This window comes from Anopheles marshallii, chromosome 3 (assembly GCF_943734725.1).
Source record: "Anopheles marshallii chromosome 3, idAnoMarsDA_429_01, whole genome shotgun sequence".
Lineage (NCBI taxonomy): Eukaryota > Metazoa > Arthropoda > Insecta > Diptera > Culicidae > Anopheles > Anopheles marshallii.
In genome coordinates this window covers 64,267,196-64,282,765 of record NC_071327.1, presented here as the reverse complement: position 1 = coordinate 64,282,765, position 15,570 = coordinate 64,267,196, and the positions used below count along the sequence as shown (strand labels likewise).

General features: G+C 42.2%; 5 protein-coding genes across 5 annotated transcripts; 4 read left to right on the top strand and 1 right to left on the bottom strand.

The window, feature by feature from the left end:
• Nucleotides 1–3,489: 3,489 nt before the first annotated feature.
• LOC128715140 (uncharacterized) lies at nucleotides 3,490–4,194 on the top strand. Its single transcript, XM_053810021.1, has one exon. The coding sequence runs from the start codon at nucleotides 3,490–3,492 to the stop codon at nucleotides 4,192–4,194; it is 705 nt and encodes a 234-aa protein (XP_053665996.1).
• A 1,375-nt stretch (nucleotides 4,195–5,569) lies between these two features.
• LOC128715314 (uncharacterized) lies at nucleotides 5,570–6,274 on the top strand. The gene has a single exon (XM_053810196.1). It carries the CDS (start codon nucleotides 5,570–5,572, stop codon nucleotides 6,272–6,274), a length of 705 nt encoding a protein of 234 aa, XP_053666171.1.
• Nucleotides 6,275–8,504: 2,230 nt separating this feature from the next.
• On the top strand, nucleotides 8,505–9,221 carry LOC128714708 (uncharacterized). The gene has a single exon (XM_053809585.1). It carries the CDS (start codon nucleotides 8,505–8,507, stop codon nucleotides 9,219–9,221), a length of 717 nt encoding a protein of 238 aa, XP_053665560.1.
• Nucleotides 9,222–9,993: 772 nt separating this feature from the next.
• On the top strand, nucleotides 9,994–11,904 carry LOC128715489 (eukaryotic translation initiation factor 4E1). Its single transcript, XM_053810395.1, has 4 exons — nucleotides 9,994–10,023; nucleotides 11,125–11,511; nucleotides 11,588–11,675; nucleotides 11,744–11,904. Exons 1-4 carry the CDS (start codon nucleotides 9,994–9,996, stop codon nucleotides 11,902–11,904), a joined length of 666 nt encoding a protein of 221 aa, XP_053666370.1.
• Nucleotides 11,905–13,432: 1,528 nt separating this feature from the next.
• LOC128714323 (fas-associated death domain protein) lies at nucleotides 13,433–14,264 on the bottom strand. Its single transcript, XM_053809198.1, has 2 exons — nucleotides 13,913–14,264; nucleotides 13,433–13,830 (listed from the first exon to the last, which is right to left on the bottom strand). Exons 1-2 carry the CDS (start codon nucleotides 14,262–14,264, stop codon nucleotides 13,433–13,435), a joined length of 750 nt encoding a protein of 249 aa, XP_053665173.1.
• Between the last annotated feature and the right edge of the window lie 1,306 nt (nucleotides 14,265–15,570).

The window sequence follows — 15,570 nt, the reverse complement described above, 5'->3', positions numbered from 1 at the left end:
AGGTTCATACTATTGGCACATAACGATTCTACGTTCTGCTCGGCTTGCTGTTCTGTTTCAACCATTCTGGACTATGTTAAAGGAGGTTTATTTCTGGAGCAGTTGATGATTTCGCGTTGATTTTTAATTGCTAAACATCTATCAGATACTTTATTACACAATTGAAACGGTAAAATCTAAATTACGTTGATTGCATTGGCATGCGTTGCCAATATACGTTATGTCAAACAAGGATGATATTATTTCCTTCCTCATAGGAATGTGGTTACTATTAGCTATAATATCTACGGAATTGTTGGTGATTCGAAGCTTGATCGTATTGACTTGAAGTTCTTATGAAACCCATCGAACCGATCACAGGTCGTTGGAAGGTTTGAAGATAGGAAGCCGAATCACTAGTCCGCTGGTAAGGCGTACCGCTCTACTCGTAACATGTGCATTACTTTCTTTGCTGGTGTCTTTTTGTTTTAAAATACTACACCACAGCTCCGTGCTTCGGCAATGCTTTCAACTATGTTTTTCCCCTCGCCTACAAACACGGAATACGGGCCAATCGGTGTGTCTGTATGGTTGGCAACATCTAATGTATTACCATGTCGAACTTTAATATAAGGCCGCAAACCAAGTTTGTTGTCGAACGCGTGTTCAAACAAATGCTAGCGCATAATGCATAGATGTATAAAAGAAGCAAATCGAAACAAGCAAACGACGGATGGAAAGATTTTGTAATAAAAAAAATACAGAGAAAAATCATTAATAAATCTACAACAACAAAACACTACTGCTAAACTGGGCATCTTTTTGGTGTGCGCTTTTGATGTACACGTCGCCGTATGGTTACATTCACATAAGCCAATCGCGTTTAGGTCAGGATCGAGATTAGTACTGGAAATCATGTGTAGCTTGCAATCAATATCGGCCCGATCGTAGCAGTATCGAAACACAGTTTAAAATAGACCTCGAAACGTTGTGTGATTCAACATGTGATTATACTTGTGCCAAAATGTGAAATAAATCAAAAAACATGCTTCAAACGAGGACAACGAGCTCATACCAAGCGGAACAGTTTGGCAAATGTTTTATCCGGCAATTTGGTGGTAAGCTATATTTGCTATTGCTGCATTGGTTCAATGACTCATCTACTATCTGAATTTACTCACAACCAATAATCGTCCGGGGTATAAAATCATTATTTGCTTCATTTTAAGAATCCGACATTTGTGTATCGAATAGATGAGTCTCATATATTTTGCAGAGCATTTTTTTAAATGCGATAACTACGTTAATGTTTGCCTTGCTAGTTACAGTTGCTAAAGGGTAAGTTTCGCACGCGGATTTTTGCCATGCACACTTGTCATATTTTGTCCAGGTACGATAGCCAAACATTTCCAAGTGTAAGGTAATGCTCTACGTTGCATATGTATCGAAAGGTAATGGGCCAGAGGCAGGTAACTTCTACAATGGTAGATGATATAAATATGGAGTACAACTTACAAATTCATTTCAGTCAAATCTTGTTGTTTTTCCTGCAAGTGACCCTTGTAGTGTACATCGAGCATCTGCTAGTCGTCCGTTAACGAACCTTTATCAAGTTATTGCTACAAGATGGCTGCTCAACTCAACCGAAATCCGAGAAGAACAACGAGATTGCAGAAGCAATCAGGAGCTGCAGAGTCCAACACAGAACACTCTGCACAACTAAAGCAGACAGCAAGCAGGGAAAAGGGTTTGTCGACAGCTCTAGGTTGGTGCAACGCCAGTAGGAAACGGAAGTCGGTTGTGTGGTCGGACAACTCCAGCCATTTAGAAGCGGACAACAGCAACAGCGACCGTCTAGAGACCGTTTGTTCGCCCACCTTTAGTGATAGCCATGAAACGAAGTCAAATCACAGCGAAGGATCCGAACTGAGCGACACCTGTACAGTCGATTTCGACAGCCGATCTACGCAGTTACATGGAGGATCGAATGCACTGGAACGATGGAACGCAATGTACAAGCACGAAAATTCGAAAATTCCAATTCCATACAATGAGCGCATGGCTCGCCAATTCCCAAACTCCAAAGCTCGTACTCCAAAGCAGCAAGAAACCCTACATCGCTTGGCAGTTAAAATGCGTGACACCAGGGCCAAGCGAAAGATGACTGAACTGAAGAAGCTGAACGAAGGCACGGAGCTTAGTGCGATAAATTTCACCACCAAGGAAATGGTTGCCTCCCAGTTGGTGTACGCGAAGGAACTTTGCAAGCTGCTGAACATGCCAACGGTGGGGTTAAAATATTTCGAACGAAATGGTTAACGAGCTGTTAATTACGAATAAATGTTAAAAAAATAAATAAAAGATATACACAAAGTTTATATATACATCCTTAACTGTTCATTATAGCATAATGTTGAAAAGGTAAATAAAAACTAGGAAAATCCAATTTCCAGTTTCGAAATCCATTTAACGTAGCAATAATATTCCGAAACAATGTTTGCAAACGATTTTGATAAAAAAATTTGAAGATAAAATATTGGCAGAATAGCAATACACCCAGCGACATTACCATAATGCGTAAGTTCTGCGTGTTGCTAGGCACACATTCGCATTATTTACGGCACTTCGAATATTATACAACAATTTATCAATTTAATAGGTACTGAGGCAACAAAAACATATTTTTCAATTTCAACTTTTTTTTAGGAAAAACGATCAGCTAGATGTCATAATGTCATAACCAGTTTACTAGACTTCGCTCCGGAAGGCTCCGAAGGAAATGCTGCGTGGGGAATTTGGCACCAGACCTGTCGTGTGAAAGACCGGTGTCGTTCGTCATCGTGTGAAAATCGCTTTAAAATTATACTACATAACTTTCACAATAATATATTCCAACGAAATATTTATTTTTGGCACATACACAAGAGTCATAGTGATCAAGCAATTCTTAGCAGTAGATCAAGACGCGTTAGCTTATGCTGCCTTTTTTCCTTTTGCCTATGTGCGGTGACTTTTTATTGTGACTTGATTTAGTGTCATAAAACATCAAACGATTGTCTACCCGAACTTCATCTTCGCCTGAGAAAAGCATTACAACAAACATAAGCGATATATAATCGTTTTCGCCCAGCATTGAAAAACTTGGATATTAAGAGTTTTTGCGCGGAATTCAACAAGGTAGTTTTAAAAGACCCTCCTTCTCCATATTCTAAAACAATAATAATGCTAAAATTCTTAGGCACAGGTACGATCAGCAGTAATATTTTGTCCAAGGGTACATGGTTAACTATGCACCTGTGGTAACGAATATTCCTACAGCAAATACAGGGTTAGGTTTGAAAGGGTACCGGCTCAGTGTACCGTACCCTGTCCAACATATAAAAAGGGCACACAACTGGATGGAATGACATCAGTTGCACTAAGCCATTCCTTGGACAACGTGTGTGCATACAACTCGCTGTAATTTATCTGTTACTGAGACGTATTAAACGCATCGATACTCTACACGACATGGATTCTCAACACAATCGTGCATCGGGAAAGTCAGCGAAGCCCCAGGAGGCAGAGGATACTGCCACCAGTTTCACCGTCGGCAAGCCTTTACAACTGAAGCAGTCCAAAGCCAGCCAAATGGACGATGTGTTAAGCTGGACACGAAAGGATCGGAATCCCGTTGCGTGGTCGGACAACTCCAGCTATTTAGAAACAGATGATCTTCACGACAGCAGCCGCCTGCAGATCACTTGGAACGGTGACAACAATGAAACTCAGTCGAACCACAGCGAAGGATCAGAATCGAGCGGCTCTAACTCAACCAACAACGACACCCAATCGTTATTGCACTTCAAGAAGTCACTTCAAACCGATCCACTCAAACGGTACAAGGCAGATATAACGACCACAGAGGCCAAATCTTCGCTCGTTTACCACAAAAGGATGGCACGCCAGTACTCAGCCAAAGAACGAACTCCGGAGCAAACGGAGATGCGTCGACGCAACACGGAAGCGGCGCGTGTCAGCAGAGCCAAGGTGAAGATGGCGGAGCAACTGATGCAGGACGAAGCGAATGACCTAAGTACGGTAAATACGGCCTACAAACAAGAGATCGCATCACTTTTGACATATGCGAATGAGCTGTCGAGGCGGCTGGGCATGCGAACGGTGGGACTGAAAATTGTGGAACGAGTCGGAAGAAGAACTAGCAATATTGCATAAAATAAATCCTAGCTTGTTTGTTATGAAATAAATTATAAATTTACATAAAAAGAACTTCCCTCGATTATGATTATTTTTGAATGAAAAACACTCCACTTCCACCCATAACGTTTGTACATATTTCTGATTGAATACTTCGTACATTCCAGCAAAAATAACGATGCTTTCAAATCTCTTAACTCTTCATGCAGATTAAGCAATTCTGCGCAATAAGCTCTGCCACGTAGAATCACACGTGAGCATTTTCTCGATAGCGATTGTCTTTTGGCACATACTCTCCAACATCCGGCTAAGATAGTTTTGCTTATTCTCATGGGTTGTTTTCGAATAAACTGACAACCCAGAAACCAAGTACCAATTATGGAAAAGAGTACCAAGAATCATCAGGAGATTACGATTATCTTCAGTTTCACTTTCAAGATCAGCAGTATATGCAACATAAGGCTAGATCCACATGACACAATTGAAAATATTTCACATTTTATTATAAAAAAGAAAGACTCATGTATAATAAGCCACAAGCCACGAAAGTAAATGCAATGCTAAGTCTATCCTTCCCCTCATGTGCACTTTCTGGTCTTTGCAGTCATACATCTTCCAGTTGTTTAGTGAGCGTGTTTTAACAAGATATTTCCCCACTTCAGTCTTATGAGACCAGTGGTGTAGATTTATGCATATAAAAATGCCTGCAATAGTATCCAAAAAAGCACCTCAACCTCAGCACCTTCAAAAGAGGGCAACAGTCGTAACCCAGTAAGCCCGTAACAATCCAATAGGTAAGGAGGAAATAAATTGTATTTATGCATTACACACCAATCAGCATAAGCAGTGTTGACAATACGGCAAACATCTGTAATTCAGAAGCTTAAACAATTTAATAAAAAAATAACCATATGTTTATTGCATATCTTTCTTTTCAAAGTGAATAAAATACAATACAACATACGTACACAATCGTTGTTGTTCGTATTCACGGCCGCTTTACGCCAGCATTGAAAAACTTGGATGTCTGGTTTTTGCACGGAATTCGAGGAGGTACTTTGACCACATCCCGCTCTAAGCTAAAGCTTTTTGGGTAGAATCAGGCAACAATTCTTCTACAAGAACACAGGTACGATCAGCAGTAATATTTTGTCCGGTACATGGTTAACTTTGCACCTGAGGTAACGAATATTCCTACAGCAAATACAGGGTTAGGTATGAAAGGGTACCGGCTCAGTGTACCGTACCCTGTCCAACATATAAAAAAGGGCACACAACTGGAAGGAATGACATCAGTTGCACTAAGCCATTCCTTGGACAACGTGTGTGCATACAACTCGCTGTAATTCATCTGTTACTGAGACGTGTTAAACGCATCGATGCTCTACACGACATGGATTCTCAACTCACCCGTGCATCGGGAAAGTCAGCGAAGCCACAGGAGGCAGAGGATACTGCCACCAGTTTCACCGTCGGCAAGCCTTTACAACTGAAGCAGTCCAAAGCCAGCCAAATGGACGATGTGTTAAGCTGGACACCAAAGGGTCGGAATCCCGTTGTGTGGTCGGACAACTCCAGCTATTTAGAAACAGAAGATCTTCACGACAGCAGCCGCCTGCAGATCGCTTGGAACGGTGACAACAATGAAACTCAGTCGAACCACAGCAAAGGATCAGAATCGAGCGGCTCTAACTCAACCAACAACGACACCCAATCGATGTTGCACTTCAAGAACTCACTTCAAACCAATCCACTCAACCGGTACAAGGCAGATATAACGACCACAGAGGCCAAATCTTCGCTCGTTTACCACAAAAGGATGGCACGCCAGTACTCAGCCAAAGAACGAACCCCGGAGCAAACGGAGATGCGTCGACGCAACACGGAAGCGGCACGTGTCAGCAGAGCCAAGGTGAAGATGGCGGAGCAACTGATGCAGGACGAAGCGAATGACCTGAGTACGGTAAATACGGCCTACAAACAAGAGATCGCATCACTTTTGACATATGCGAATGAGCTGTCGAGGCGGCTGGGCATGCGAACGGTGGAACTGCAAATTTTGGAACGAGTCGGACGAAGAACTAGCAATATTGCATAAGATATTCCATACATGATCTGTGATTCATAATCGTAATTTGGTTGTTTATAATAAAATGATTTTTTTTAAAGAAAACTACACAACTTTTGTACTTATTATTTGTTGCATAATTATTAATACTGCATACAGTTCTTAACGGTTCATTCCAAAAAGTATAAAATCCCTTAATCCAAATTTATCAATTCTTCGTAATGCAATTATACGCAATTCCCTGTTACGTAGAGTCCCACTTATAGTAATTTCTTTGGTATTTCCTATTATCTATTGGTAATTGTATTTCAACAGCAAGCTGGAATCGCTTCTCACATTCTCATGAGCTGTTTTGGAATAAACTGACAATCCAAATCATTAAAATTGGCAATAATCATCATCAGACTATGCAGGGCGTCATACAACTATGTTTTCTAAGATGTTTGCATATCCATTTTTATGGGGATGTTCAGACTAAAGGCGCGATCGATCGTTAACGCCGCAATTGTACCAAACGATTCTTTATATTAAGGAACTCGGTATTATGCATCTGCAATACAGTTTATTGTTTAATATTCTGTTCAATAAAAATCTTCTAAAATAATAATTATTACTGGATGTAATGGGTGGAAGATCTTTAAACTGTGCACAGCAGCTCCACTCATACCATTTCTGCATTAACTTCAAGCCCACATGTAGATAGCATAGTCAGGGTAAAACCGTTGCAATGAGCTCCGTTGGAATGCCGGTCAAACTTAACGAACGTCACATGCTGGATGGATGAAGTTTGCAAAATTTATTTTGGAAAATGAACCCAAGGATCTACTCCAAGGAAATGGACTTGTCTATTCTTCAACCTCACGCTAGACAGGACCGCCCGTTATCAACTTTTATAAATCAATCCCGTTACAGGCAACCCCTGTTGACATAGACATTTTTAAGTTACGACACTCTTACATAGTGGATGCTTGTCAGTGGATGGTAGAGCAGACGGTGGAAAATTTCAGGTCGCACATAACGAAGCAAAAAAAATGGTAATGGCTCCATCAGCGGCGCTACTAACAAATCCTGACTTACGCATAATGGTTCAAAGGTGTTCGCACATTTTAAGTTATCCAATATTTCTTCTTCCTTGCATTAAAAGTCAGCAACGACAACTGTACTATTTTGTTAGTTTATAGCTCCTGCGTACAACCGTGCGCTTAAACCGTACACATGTGTCTAATTTCCTGTCATGTGAACCTTGACGCCAGTGGTGCCAGAGAAGCACATATTATTACAACAACAGCATTGACGTTCTACAGTTCGAGGAAATGCAAAATCTCTGGCGGGACGAACGAAGCTGGGACTGCATAAAAAATATTTATTCCCGATACTCATATACGTCTCTCACACATGGAGCATGTCCACAACTGAACAAACACTCTTAGCCGTGTTAAGAAGGATGTGCCCTCACCGCCGTACTCACCGAAGGGCCGTGATATTTGATTGGCAGATAGCGGCGCCCGAGCGTGTGTAATTTTCTAGGACTTGTAAGCAGTTTTTATTTAATTTATCTAAAGAACGGCCGGGCCGTATATCGTAGACTTGTAAGCAGTTATAGTCGTTCGTTTATTTTGCCTCTTTATCCTTCCCTTAACTAAGGGAATGAATTCGTATCACACAATTCCAACTGACGATGCGCATCCACCATATCGTACAGCAGAGCAACATGAAATGCGACACCGCAACAGGAAACTAGCTGATACGTAACCGAGGGATAAAAAAAGCTGATAGTGAATTGTACGTTTCAAACTGTTGGAGCCTTATCTAACCAGCATCACTTTACACCTTAGTCAGCAATTCTAGGGTTTTTAACAGAATCTATTTAGATTTCCGTTCTGGAATAACCCTACAACTACCCTCCCACATATTTCAGGTTCATGGATGGGAAAGATTTTTCAATTCCTTTACCTTTTCGAACAAATCACACCTTCCAAGGGTAAAACTATTTTACTTGCCTGTGCTAAAATATTTTCAAAAGAATGCAGGTACGATAAACAAAAACGTACTGCCTGGCTAAAGTACACTAAAGGTAAAGGATTCTTCGATAACAAGCACAGGGTAAGAAAGGGTACCTTCTGATTTCAACGTATAAAAAGGGCACACAACTGGATGGGAACACATCAGTTCCACTAAGCTATTCCTCGTGTCAACGTGTGCGCTCGCTGTTATTCACGTGTTACTGAAACGTATTAAACGCATCGATACTCTGCTCAACATGGATTCTCAACACAACCGTGCATCGAGAAAGTCAGCGAAGCCCCAGGAAGCAGAGGATACTGCCACCAGTTTCACCGTCGGCAATCCTTTACAACTGAAGCAGTCTAAAGCCAGCCAGAATAGAGAAATTGAGGCACGCATGGACGATGTGTTAAGCTGGACTAAAAAGAACCGGAAGTCTGCTGCGTGGTCGGACAACTCCAGCTATTTAGAAAGTGACGACAGTTGCGACAGCAACCGCCTGCAGATCGCTTGGAACGGTGACAACAATGAAACTCAGTCGAACCACAGCGAAGGATCAGAATCGAGCGGCTCAACCAACGACACCCAATCGATGTTGCACTTCAAGAACTCACTTCAATCCCATCCACTCAAACGGTACAACGCAGTGATAACGATGACAGAGGCCAAAATTCCGCTTATTTACCACAAAAGCATGGCACGCCAGTTTCCAAGCAAGCAGCGTACGCCGGAGCAGATGGAGATGCGTCGACGCAACACGGAAGCGGCGCGTGTCAGCAGAGCCAAGATGAAGATGGCGGAGCTACTGATGCAGAAGGAAGCGAATGAGCTGAGCACAGCCAATTTAACCCACAAGCAGATGATCGCGTCGCAGTTGGTATATGCGAATGCGCTTTCCAAGCTGCTAGACATGCAGTCGGTGGATTTGAAATTTTTCGAACGTGTAGGCCAACGAAAAGGGAACAGTGCTTAAATTAAATCATATATTGTATGTTGTAAATAAAATGATGATAAATGGTTCAAACAATACTCACATTTGTGTACTTCTTCATATTGCGATTTCGAGATTTTCTTCATATTTTCGTTCGAGATTACTTGATTCCATAAGTAGTTTAAGGATCGGCAAACAAATTCCCGGTCCCGGATCAATGAAATGATTGTTGGTTTCGTTTTTGTAGCTTCTTCTAAGCAGTTGCTTTTATAATCTTCGTGCTACGGATATGTAGGATAAGTTGTCCCATGCGCTGTTCGTCGAGCAAACTACGAAACATTCGCTGTGCTTCTAACAAATTTTTCGCTATGAATTTGTTGCGATTTGCAATCTACTCCCATGATTGTTGTTGTTGTTCAGTTGGCAATCGCTACTGCACCGTATTAATACCGAATTTAACAACAAACTACATCCTGCAATCGTTTGCTTATATGTTTTTGTTGTTAGTTAAACCGACTTTATTTGTGTACTGAGCTCTTTTATGCATTGAATTGCAGCCGATTTTCTCACTCCGAGCAAATGAACGTTGCGTTGTACGCACAAAATCGAATACACGTGCAGTGTCACACCCCATCCGGATTTGTGCACACCTTGATTTTGACAGCTCGCAGTCGAGCCAAGCCAGTCGAGCAATTTCCATGGGGCCGAAAGCGCTCGACTAGAAGCGTCATCGCGGATCTTGCTCGTTTGGCAGTTTCGCTCAAGTTCTTTCTTTTCTCGTAAAATATCGAAAGAATAGTTACGGTGACCGACTATGGCAGGAAAAACCAATGAAGAAGCTGAGGTAAATCTTACGCGGTGCATTCCATTGCAATTCTTTGTGTGCATAATGTGCGTCCAAGTGCCGTGGGTTGAAGTGAAAGAATGGTCGACCTTCTCACGACGGTACCCCGTGTGTGTGCGCCTTTGCATAATGTGTAACGTTGCCGAACGCCCTTCGCGGTACGGTTTTCACGCTTAACGGTGTGATTTCCGAATAGTGAAAACTGATCGTTCTAGGAGCTAGAAAACAAATTGGACACGTGTTAGAATGGAAACACATGCGGTGGGCTGCATACATCCAATCATCCATACGTACGTACGTACACCGTGCAGGGTGCACCCGTCATCATGTGCCCCTAATATGGCATAAATTCTTCAGTGTGATGATATAAATCATGGCAGAACCGTTCCTACATTGCTGTAACGTACTTGGGATAGCGTAGAGAATCAGCGGTCGCGATTTTTCCTCGTCCTAATTAATGGCCACGCGATCGTTTCGGATGACTGGCACGAATTCCCGGGTTTCTCTTGCCACGGCACGGACTTTGAGGTTATCTTTCAGCTGCTGCATTCACTTTGCTGGTACACCTTGACAGATTTACGTTATGACTGTGGAGTGAGTGAAATAGGTGTTGAGAGAGAGAGAGAGTTTCAGTGCGTGAAAGAAAGCAACGGGGCAATGGATTTCCAAAGGATCTTGTTGTTGCTAGGTAAAAGTTGGCAGAAATTCCTACTTGCCTACTTCGATTGAAGCGATGCGGGTAGACTGTAACCAAGGGATATTGGGTCGGTCGTTTGCAGCAAAATCTGTGGTAGTAGGCTTGATCTGTGATGTGGAAAAGCCGTGCCGTTTAGTCACCAGTTGCAAATAAAGTTTGACACCGTTAAGATGTACGGCGGAAGAACCAATTTCCAGAAGCCTTTTTCCTTGGGAAGAATTTTTAGCTGTCCAGCTCTGCCTGTGCAGGATCCCTTGATTACAGACAGAGGATGGAATAGTATCTACGAGAGAACCGTACTTGATTAAAATCCTAATCTCTAACCCGGTGTTGCTTTTAAAATGTTCCCAACAACTGGCTTTACTAATGCTGCTAATCTTTTTTTGTTTCTACATCAATAGCAGCAGCAGCAAAAACAAACTGAAAATGATAACGCAGAACAAACCCAAAGCCAGGAGCTGGCCGAGCAGACAAACGCATCGGAAACGATCGATCCGGAATGTTTGATCAAGCATCCGTTGCAGCACACCTGGACGTTGTGGTATCTGGAGGTGGACCGTTCGAAATCCTGGACCGATTCGATGAACGAAGTAACCAGTTTCTCCACGGTGGAAGATTTTTGGAGCCTTTACAATCACATCCGTGGGCCTTCAGAAATCAAGGTGGGCGGTGACTACATGCTGTTCAAATCACACATTCGTCCCATGTGGGAAGACGAATCGAACAAGCACGGTGGCAGATGGACACTTAGCCTTAACAAACGCTTGTCCGACAAATACTGGCTGGATACGGTATGTCTCGGCTAACAGCTGGCCAAGCCCACAAAGAATATCTATGATAATGTGACTTTTTTTTTCCTTGAAATAGGTACTATGCTTAATCGGAGAAACGTTCGAACATTCGGATCAGATCTGCGGTGCGATTGTAAACGTTCGCCAAAAGATTGATAAAATCTGTGAGTTTGATTGCGCCACGAAAATGGATCGGGGAAAAATGACCAATTTTATTCTGAAACTCTTTCAGCTATCTGGACTGCCAACTACGAGAATCGCGTTGCGGTGATGAACATTGGCCAGACGTACAAGGACCGATTAGGACTGCGCGAAAATATTCATTATCAGCTTCATAAAGACACGATGGTGAAATCTTCGTCATCCGGAACAAAAGCAACGTATACCGTTTAGGCGGATAATGAACCCTGGAGCCTTTTCTCGTTGAACAATGGTTTTTGTGCGGTCGCAGCGAAAAACGATATTGATGAACGAAACGGATCGAAGTGTGCGGTAAAAAAGAGATGGGAATATTCATGTTCGAAACGATAGAGGAAAGCAGTGAAGCGTGCAAAAAATATCGACATTCAAAGGGAGAAAAAACGGATTTCATTATACCGAGCTCTAGCGACTGAAGACATGTTTCAAGTCCATTTTTAGGTGGGTTTAAAAGGAGCTAATATAAATGGAAACGCAGCAGCAGGAGTCGAACAGTCGAAGGCCGGGAAAATGCTCTAAGCATTAAAGCATCGTTAACGTTGCTAATAACTTTGGTTGATCGTGCTTCTAGTGCTAGTCCGTTCGATTTTAAGGGACTTTAGTGTGGGGCGGCTGTAGGATAGATATAATGAATTGCTCACAAGGGATAGTAAATATAGGCCCGGCCGCACTTCATGAAACCGTCAATCGATCTACGCTTTCGTTATCAACTGGATCGTGGACTGATTGTATCCTCACATGCATCTCCGCATCGAAGTCTGACCGGAAAGCCGTGTGTGTTCAATCTGCAACGTCTGCCCGAATTTGATATTTTTTATGTGTTTCGTTTTTCTGTTTCAAGCTTTTCTATACAGAAGTTGCTTACCAAATGATTGCGCATATTTGATATTGGCAGAAGAACGGAGTATTGTGCCGCATGTACCCGTGAGCTAACCGGAATAGAAAGAGAGAGAGTGGCATAAAGCATAAGGACGCAGTAAAGGTTCCTTTGTACAGACACTCTTTTGGTGCAAGAAGAGTTCTCCAGTCAGGTTCAGGTAACAATGTTTTCATACTTTTATACAGTCCGTGTTGACTACACTTAGAATAGTCTTCAGTATCGGATCATTACTACTTGTTTTCGGGGTTTGTTTTGTCGGTCGATTTGCTTATCGATCGTAATGAAATGTTCATGCTAGAGCATATTAGAGGCACGTAGAAGGAACATAATTAAATTGAACTACACATCCGCATGGCGTGAGCTTTGTTTGCGCTGGTACGTACTGGTAGCTGAGGATAACCATAGCATGGAATTGCGGTTTTGTATTGAACATATATATGTGCTGGAACTATCTCTACTAATTAATGTACTACTATCGTTTATGGAATAATTTGCATATAAATACAAGCATCTGCTCGGCAGAACGCGGAGCTACTGCTGATTGTTTAATTCGTAATACAATTTATATAACTTTTTTATGTTTAATCAAAGCCTATCGTAAATTATATTGTAAAGAAAAAACACAGGAAAATCGTTGCAAAAATATAGAACATGAGGTTAATAAATGAATAAATGTTTGATATTTTCGTTGTTTGGCAACATCCGACTATGTAGTAAATATTTATCCTTGCAATAGTTTAGTATAGTTGGCACACAAAATGTATAGGATATATTTACAACCAAGGAGCAGTAGAACACTATGAAAAAGGTAAGTCGATTTCGATAAATCTATGTTACGTAGTTTTATTCCTGTAGCATGCTTTCGATTTTTCGTTTCAGATCTTTTCTCCTGCTGTTTTCCAGCGCTTTCAATAGAATGACGACAAAACGATCGAGTGTATCGTCAGCAAACTGCATCTCGGCATATTGTAGCACCTCATAAATTCGCGCTTTGAGATCGTGTCTGTTTCGTTCCTCAACCTCTTCCAGAACGGCTGGTGAAACGTTCAAAAACCTGCCGAAAGCTTTCCAGTTTTTGCCAAGTTCTAGCTGCAGTAGTGAGTAAACGTTATCACGCTGCTGAAGATACTTGTCACGCTTTGCATTTGGGAGCAAAGTCATCGGGGAGTCACCCGCTTCGTGCAGTTTGATCTTTTCTACCTCCTTTTCAAGAAGTGTTCGACGATCCCGGTGACGCAAATCTGGCAAAAAAGAACGAAACGAAATGTTAAGCTCGGAATTAAAGAGAAAAAATCCTACAGAGTACCCTACGAATGGTTGTACCTTCTAAATGAAATCGTCGAATAGCTGCATAATGTGAACTTAACATGCTCTGGTACGATTTCAAGGCACAGGCAACATCTTTTGCATCCAGCACCAATTCAAACCGTCCGATCAGATCCGGCTTCAACAGACTGAGAAGATTTCTTTGTTCCAGCAGCACCACAAGATGATCGAATTCTGTAACACGGCACAGTTTTCTGTTGGAGCAGATCTCCTCTCGTACGGAGTTTTTACAGCGCTCCAAATGTTCCCGACCGAGGCAAGCGTGCTGCGCTAGGAGCTTCAAATTCAAATAATCTTTGCACATCTGTTCGTACACCGCTCGGTGATCCTGCACGGATATTCTATCCATCGTCGTGCGCCTGCGCACAGGATGCAACGTTGTGATTACGATGTTAAGTTATCCGAGGTGATATCAGTTCCAGGACACATGTTGGCTTATGTTCATCTCGAAAAAATATACCGATAACACTGTAACTTACTTAACCTTTTGATAATGGTATTTATTGTTTTCTAAACAAAATATCACGGAGGTACACGTTTGACAAGTTGGATTTCAATGGAGAGGTCGCGTCTACACTCATTCCAATGATTTTTCGAAGTGATAAACATTCAACATATTTCTTTTGGTGTGTATAATTTTGGTGGTTTCTTATTTAAAGCCTTATGCTTATAATGTACAGGATTTGGTGTTTCCTGCTCTACTTTTTAATAAAAACAATCGAATCTCACAGCATGTGTTGTTGGTCACCCTATGCGTGAGTATTTAACTCCACACTATACACACATGGCTGACAACAAATTAACCAAAACAACAAAGCGGCTGTAGTCAAACAATGAACAAAAAAGTTAAAATTTTGTTAAAAAATCATCACTTTCGCCCTAGGAAACGTGTAAAATACCATACCGAATCAATGTTTAATAAATCCCTTTCAAAATCTACCTCTAAAAAGGGGGCTGCCAGTATGTGAACGTATATGCATATATGCATTCGTACCTACACGCAAGGTGTTTGGAAGTGTTTGCGGCCCCGAGACCACTACATGCTACGAAGCGAGCGAACACAACGGTTACTCGTCGGTCGGTCGGTTTCGCGGTAGGCCGCAAAACCAGCGCCTCCAACCTTCGCAAGAAATTCGTCGAATTAACAGTAATTTTCATTCCATGTAGAACGATACGGGACGGTGCGCGCGTGATAAAGAGGAAGCGTTCGATCCGTGATAGAGACGCTTGTGTTTTTTTTTTACTTTCGAGAGTTGTCTGGAAAGTGTAATCAATGTGAGTGACAAACGTCTGCTCGTAGAAAATGCGTGACGGAAAAGTAAAACAACAGCCAGCCCGTTTTGCATATCGCGGGGGGTGGTTACACACCCAGCTGCGTAGTGTCCAGCCCGTCGACGTCGACGATTATTGGAGATGAGTTTTCATCTCGAATTTAGCCAGAACATACCTTTCTTTCGTGCTCGCAGCAAAAAGCCATGAAAGTGCAATGAAGTGTCCGAGCGCGCGGAGTGCAAAAGGAAAATCCGCGCCCATCCGACACGGCAGGGCGTCGTTAATTCGGTGTTAATTTAACCTGGCCACACCAGACGTGTGGTGTGCTGGGGTAGGCAAAACGAGTGTGCGTGGTCGACACATGTGATGTGGTCGATGCGTGT

Excerpts from the sequence above, each read along its gene's own strand:
- LOC128714708 (XM_053809585.1), top strand. The coding sequence starts at position 8,505 with ATGGATTCTCAACACAACCGTGCATCGAGAAAGTCAGCGAAGCCCCAG.
- LOC128715314 (XM_053810196.1), top strand. The coding sequence starts at position 5,570 with ATGGATTCTCAACTCACCCGTGCATCGGGAAAGTCAGCGAAGCCACAG.
- LOC128715489 (XM_053810395.1), top strand. The coding sequence starts at position 9,994 with ATGGCAGGAAAAACCAATGAAGAAGCTGAG. Across the intron at positions 10,024-11,124 it reads AAACCAATGAAGAAGCTGAG|CAGCAGCAAAAACAAACTGA; the intron begins GTAAATCTTACG and ends CATCAATAGCAG. Across the intron at positions 11,512-11,587 it reads ACAAATACTGGCTGGATACG|GTACTATGCTTAATCGGAGA; the intron begins GTATGTCTCGGC and ends TCCTTGAAATAG.
- LOC128714323 (XM_053809198.1), bottom strand. The coding sequence starts at position 14,264 with ATGGATAGAATATCCGTGCAGGATCACCGAGCGGTGTACGAACAGATG. Across the intron at positions 13,831-13,912 it reads TCGACGATTTCATTTAGAAG|ATTTGCGTCACCGGGATCGT; the intron begins GTACAACCATTC and ends CTTTTTTGCCAG.
- LOC128715140 (XM_053810021.1), top strand. The coding sequence starts at position 3,490 with ATGGATTCTCAACACAATCGTGCATCGGGAAAGTCAGCGAAGCCCCAG.